The sequence below is a fragment of the Cyprinodon variegatus genome, unplaced genomic scaffold, assembly GCF_000732505.1.
Source record: "Cyprinodon variegatus isolate N-32 unplaced genomic scaffold, C_variegatus-1.0 Scaffold1090, whole genome shotgun sequence".
NCBI lineage: Eukaryota > Metazoa > Chordata > Actinopteri > Cyprinodontiformes > Cyprinodontidae > Cyprinodon > Cyprinodon variegatus.
In genome coordinates this window covers 192,005-198,691 of record NW_015151543.1, presented here as the reverse complement: position 1 = coordinate 198,691, position 6,687 = coordinate 192,005, and the positions used below count along the sequence as shown (strand labels likewise).

At 44.0% G+C, this 6,687-nt stretch overlaps 1 protein-coding gene across 1 annotated transcript in view; it reads right to left on the bottom strand.

Annotated features, from left to right (window-relative positions):
* Window positions 1-488: 488 nt before the first annotated feature.
* LOC107101393 (peripherin-2-like) overlaps window positions 489-6,687 on the bottom strand; it is an 8,056-nt gene continuing 1,857 nt past the window's right edge. Inside the window, exons 2-3 of the mRNA XM_015400284.1 lie at window positions 5,538-5,784; window positions 489-728 (exon numbers count right to left, since the gene is read on the bottom strand). Coding sequence (XP_015255770.1) covers window positions 525-728; window positions 5,538-5,784 — 451 coding nt within the window. The 3' untranslated portion in view covers window positions 489-524. The remainder of the gene's footprint in view (window positions 729-5,537; window positions 5,785-6,687) is intronic.

Below are 6,687 nucleotides of genomic sequence, written 5' to 3'. Positions count from 1 at the left end.
CCTATAATCCAGCTGTTGGTATCTCCCTATAATCCAGCTGTTGGTATCTCCCTATAATCCAGCTGTTGGTATCTCCCTATAATCCAGCTGTTGGTATCTCCCTATAATCCAGCTGTTGGTATCTCCTTATAATCCAGCGTCTCCCTATAATACAGCGTCTCCCTATAATCCAGCTGTTGGTATCTTCCTATAATCCAGATGTCGGTATCTTTCCGCCTTCTGGCCGTCTGGTTCCGCTGAACGCATCATTAGAGGTCAGCGGACATGAACGTCATCATCATCATAGAAACTAAGAAGCGGCCATTTGGCAGGAGCCCCATGAAGCGCCGCCCTGCAGGATGAAGTGAGGAAGTGCTGCAGGGACCCAGGAGTCGGCCATGATGGATGGCGGCTGGGACGAGGCGTATCGGTGGGGTCATCAGGTTCTGTTCATTTCTCAATTGAATCGTTTTGACATATTTACAGTCCAAAGACAAAAGCGGCGCCTCCTCTCTCAGGGTGGGGTGGGTGGATGGGCGGGGCTTTCAGGTGGCGGGTGCTGGGGAATCCCCGCCCTCCTCCACCTGGGTGGCCCGTCCACCAATCTTCATTTTGGAGAACATGTCAGCCAGGGTCTCCTTGAAGCCTTTCTCCAGCAGCCAGCCTTCGCTCTCACACTCTGGGTTCTCCGGGTCGGCCATGGTCTCCAGAGCCGTGCTCAGGTACTTCAGGCCTGCCGTGTCCATCCCCTGAGGAACACAGACCACAGGTGACATCAGCACCGTTACATCACAGTGATGTGGATTTGGTGATGCCATCTTGGGGAGGTCAAGAGCTCCGCTCAGTGACTTGTTGAGCAGGAACAGAATCAATCTTAATCAACTTTAACTCACTTAATATTGAACTAATGTTTTGCTAAAACAAACTAATGGTTCAGTTTATTTAAATATTCTCAGTAAGATTAAGAGTAAAAGAATATTCTGATAGGATGGTTGTTTTTTCCTTACAGCACTTTGCTCACCTGTGGTTGTATATAAGGGCTTAACAAATAAAATTAGATCGGATATTTATTTTAAATACATAAAAAAATGTGATTCAAATTTTTTTTCCCCACTTAAATAAGACAGAGCAACGAAAAACACATTATTCTCAATACTTTTTTTTTTTTTGCATTTGCAGTTTTTTTTTTTTTTGATCGAAAAAACTTTTTGGGAGTTGAATGATTAAGACATAAATGTCCTACATGTCCTATGGCCCAAACACAAAATAGATCCCTTCAACCAAAGAGAAAATTTTCAATAATAAAAAACTATTTTCTATGATTGAAAACGTTTATCTTTTCATTGAAGTTTCTTTTTTTTAATCGATTCTGTTGTTTGTTTAAAGCAACTTCTTTTTTGATTGAATAATAAAGACACAAATGTCCTACCCATTATATGGTCCAATGAAAAAACAATGTTACTACAATTAAAAAAGTTGCTTTTAAACAATAAAGACTGGATTTCTATAAAAAAAAAAAACATTTTCAATCAAAGAAAAGCAGTGTGCAAAAGTATTTTTTGAGTCTCAAATATATTTTTGCATTTAAATACTTTTTTTCTTTGATTAAAAAGTTTTTTTTTGATTGAAGTGAAGGTTTTTTTTAATTGAAAATATATTTTTTGATTGAAGCAAACAGCAGCAGGTCGACCTTCCCAAGATGGCCCCTGTAATCCCTGCGCTGTGACAGTCAATGCGGGTTCAGCTCTGATATAATGTCTATGTTCAGCATGAGGCCATCTAGAGGTGCGTTCCTGCTCATCATGGCTCCGCCCCTCCGCTCTGCTCAGCCAGTTCAGGCTGATGGAGCTAACCTTGTTGTTCTGACCCAGAAAACTTTCCTCTCAGGAAGTTTCCCTGTCTTTCCCAGAATGCATCCTGCTGTGGCAGCAGATTAACCCCCCCCAGAATAGTTCCTGATCCTGATCCCCCCCAGGCAGATTAGCAGCAGGACAGCAGCGCCATCACACACCATCCTGAGAGACCAGAACCAGGTCGGTCTATAAAGGACTGGTCTGGATCAGAACCAGAGGGACCCTGCTGGTCGTTAACCTTCAGGTCGCCTCTGGATGTTTGAGCAGCCATCTTGATTTCAGCAGCAGGATTAGAAACCTGCTGATCCTTTAGAAAAAGCCGCTAAAGGAAGGAATCCTCCACACACCGCAGGTTACCATGGAAACCTGTAACCATGCCAACAGAATGTCATCATCAAACTGATGGCAACTTAATGTTATAAAACAGTTGCTTTGTTTATTTAATATTAGCATAGCATTGTAACACTAAGGTAATGCTAATGATAGCATGCTAATCATAGCATGCTAATTTTGGCATGTTAATGGTACCTCTGGAATATTAATATCAACTGCAGAGGTTATGAATTCAAGGAATTTCATGTTTCCTTTGAACCAATCTGAGAACTAAAGATGTTTAATTAAGTAACTTGTCTCCTGCTGACTGATTGTCAGGATAATCTTTTGGAGGAAGGATAAAGTTTGCATGACAAGGAAATTATCAGCCCACATGGAGCTGGAAACGGGGCGTTCAGCAGTATGGTGCAGCTGCCTGTTAAAAAACATTAAACAGGTTCATTTGGCCAGAAGAGGCCAATTTTAGGGTGTTTTTACCTAAAATGTCAGAAAAAAACAAAATGGGGGACTGACCCTACACAGGCACCGTAGCACCGTGCAGCTACATGGATTACATGCTGCTGCAGACCCCAAACTTTTGGGAATTATTTCCCCAAATACACAACTATAAGGAAAAAGCTCAGACGTTTTCCTCTATTATATATTTCTCTCGTTACCTATCTGAAATTTGACTAACAACAAATCATATTCAGTTGACTCATATGAAAGTTTATAGATGTTAATGTTTACTTTAAATGATCAGAGACGAGTAGAGTAGCCTAGCCTAGCATGCTTTGCTGTCTATGGCAATGCTAGCATGAAGGGCTAACTTCCCTTGAACTGCTGAAGCTCGGTGCGTCGCCGTTGGAAGGTTCAGGTTCAGCTGATTAATAGATTGCTTCATGTGATGTCATACATCTGGTTATCACAGCTGACGACTGCGCGCCGCCGTTACAGGAGGGCTAAACAACCAGTTCTGACCTTATGTTGATGGACCCACAGTAGAATTCTTCTTGTGCTGCTTATGGAGGCAGCAGTCATGTCTGGAGGCAGATAAACCATCTTTCTATCCTTCTCCTACAGAGGAAGGGCCAAAAAAATCAGCTTGGGGACAGGCTATAGTGAAAAGGGCCAAACCTGGAGTCCAGAGAGCACCTACATGTGCAGCATTGACATTATTAAGTCTAATATTAGGATATGAGAAAGTATCATGAACTGACCACTTTCAGTGAAAAGGAGCTTCTGTTAATGAAAAAGGAGGATGGAGACAGTAATGTAGACGATGGATGGAGTGGGGAAAGCTGCGCAGAGGTTTTTAAATGGCTTTTAAAGAAGACAATTTAATCCTGGAAGGATTGTTTCGTGATCCTACCTCCAGAACTGACCAGCTAATGCCTTCTCTCTCCTGCACTCTGAGAATTTGTTTTGTTTATGCAGAGGTTATACAAAATATTATCAATTTCCATTGATAAAGTGCAGCAGTGATCAAATGTAAACAGTGTAGGAGAGACATGCTAGCCTGGGTGCCATTCCGAACTTAGTCCCGCCCACAACGTTTGAGGTCGGGAAGTTCGGTCTGGCATTGCTCAATAGTAGGGCGAGTATGCTAGCACAGTATCTGGTGGGCCAATCAAATTGTCAGGGCGGGCTTTATACGATGATGGACAGATGATCAACAGTAATGTAATCAACCACGTGACCAAAGCGCGCTTGGGCGACAACAACAATGGCTGCCGCTGGAGAGTTGAGGTGAGTAGATTCTGCTATTAGGTCTGTTCTAGAAGATATCGACAGCAAATTAATTTTAAAAGAGGAACAGAGAAACGCGATCAAGGCTCATCTTCTTATTCTAGGCGTGAAACTGCACGCTTTGATTTTTGTTGACAACTATGCGTCGCTTAACATACGTCACGCACTCCGTTGCTCTTATTGGTTGTAGGTCTATCCAATTGAGTGCAGAAGCATTTTTTTCCTGGTTCGTTTGAAACACGCCCCATAATCACAGCTCTATGGAGCAGCATCAGACTCATTCTGACTAGAATTGAGTCGGACTACGTCAGGCTAGGGACATGGTGCAAAAGGTTCAGAGCAGTGCAAAAATCAATCAATCAATCAATAAATATGGTGCAGGTGGGCTCTCCTCATCCTCCGCAGGAAGTCCAAGCGCTTCTGGGCCCTTTAGACCAGTGAGGTGGTGTTTCCAGTCCAGGTGAGGGTGTCTGTGATGTTCACCCCCAGGAATTTTGTCAGACGTTAGCCAGTTAGTTAGCCATTCATGCTAGCTTTGCCAATCAGAAGCTGGTGACCGATTTAGCATTTTTTCACCAGTTGTTGTTAATATAACCCCCCCAATCTTACATGTTTCTATTGGAAACAGAACTCAAACATTTTTCAATCTGATGCTGAGAATTTGTTCATGGAAATTAAATTGAATTATGAGTGAAGAGCTAAACAAACAGATGCGCTAACATTAGCACATCTATTAGTGCTATCGCACATCCACCCTCTGCAGCAGACAGAGAATAATTTATAATGAATATTTATAATTAATAATAAATATTTTAATACCCTGTGCAATAGCTATATATATATATATATATATATATAAACCCATGGAAACATCCTGTGCAATAACCCTGCATAATAATCCTGTTATTAAAATAAAAAGCTGTCCTATGTGGATTCACTGTATATATCCCATCATGCACCTTTTCCTTCCTTTGGCTCCTTCTTCTTCTTCTTCGACTTTTTGAGCTGATGGAACAAGTGAATTTCTCCACCGTGAGTCCAATAAATTAATCAATCAAGAAGCTAATACTCTGGTTATGCTACCGCTAACTTCCATACCACCTTCCACCACCAAGGACAAGGTCAGCCTGCAGCGCGTCATCCAGTGTGCAGAGAAGGTGATTGGCTGAAATCTTGCATCTCTACAGGATGTGTTCGCCTCCAGGACTCTGAGGCGTGCAGGGAAGATTGTGGCTGATCCCTCGCACTCCGTACACCCCGGGGCTGCCGTACACTGCTTCTGTCAGTGAGCCCCAGGGCAGCTGTGGCTACAATGTATCTTGCCACCATCAGTGTGTGAGAGAATGGGTGAATGAATGTAGTTTAAAGCACTTTGGTCAAGTCTCCTGACTTGAAAAAGCGCTATATAAGTACAGACCATTTACCATTCCTTGTAAGGTCAAACCTACTTAGGTTGATATATAAATCTGATTGGGATTCTTCAGACCTGCTGATCATGTTATCTGGACCTTTTTGCTCTTCAGCTTCTTTGGGAAACTTTGGGTTTTATTAATTTGAACTGAAGCTAATTGATAAATCTAAAGAAAAAGACGCTGTCCACCTTAGATACTGATTGGCTGCAGGAATATGTGGGCGGAGTCTCACCTCCAGGACGATGGAGAAGATGATGAGCGCTCCGATGGCGTTCATGATGCTGCTGTAATAGGAGAAGACGGCCTCCCGGCAGCCTCTGCTCCAGATGTTCAGCTCCTCAGTGCGATGGTCGTAGTCATAGTGGGCGGAGTTATTGGTCAGGTGATGCTGGATGCAGGGCCGCGGGGAGCCAGGGTTACAGCAGCTGAAAGGGACACTGTCCATGAGGTACTTCCCCTCCACGTTACTGAGGACACGGCTGAGGGACAGAAACAGAGGCCAGAGTCAGCCAGGTCCCCTCAGGGACACCTGGGAGAAAACGTCCCACGTCCAGCAGGTAGACGGACGAGGGACCAGGTAACCGTTGATCAGTCGGTGTCTCACATTATGCAGCTATCAGTCCCCCCCCCCCTATGGATACCTGGCAGGTGGAGGTCATCTTAGCCCTGACCCCCCCTGGTCTCACCATCAGCTCACCATCACTGACCCATTCAGACTGCAGAGCTGAAAAATCTGTTTCTATTAAAGCCGGATGGAGAAGCTGAAGCAGTCACTGAATTTCTGCTCAGATTAATTTAATCCCAATGATTAATCTGAATCTCCATTCAGATTATGGATGACAATCAGATTGACGTCGATATTTGATAGAGCTGCTAACAGCTTATAGGTCAGGATGTCCGTCTCATTCCCCATCATTTGATCTATTCTTCCAGTGGTTATGCAGAGGAGAGGAGGTTTAATCTAGAGCCAAACCTCCTCAGATTAGCTCCTCTACCAACACAGGCTGGAGGAGCTCCATCATTACATCAGACGCTGTTCTGATCCACCTGCCGCTCCACCCGACATCAGCCAGGATCCTGGACCTCACTGGGTTGATCTGATGTCCACCGTCCTGCAGAACGTCTCACCCCCTGCTGCAGCAGATCAGATCCTCTTAGAGAGAAACTGGACCACGTTTACCTTCTAAAGCGTAGACTGATCCCTGCTGAGCACCTGAACGCAACATTTCATCTACAGCTTCACTTCTCTGAGAAACAAGAAAAAGCTTCTCCATCCAGCCTGCTGCATTCAGGGACTCCATAACCCAGCCTACGTGCTGCATTCAGGGACTCCATAACCCAGCCTACATGCCGATGCTTTAGCGCACGTATTCTTTACATTG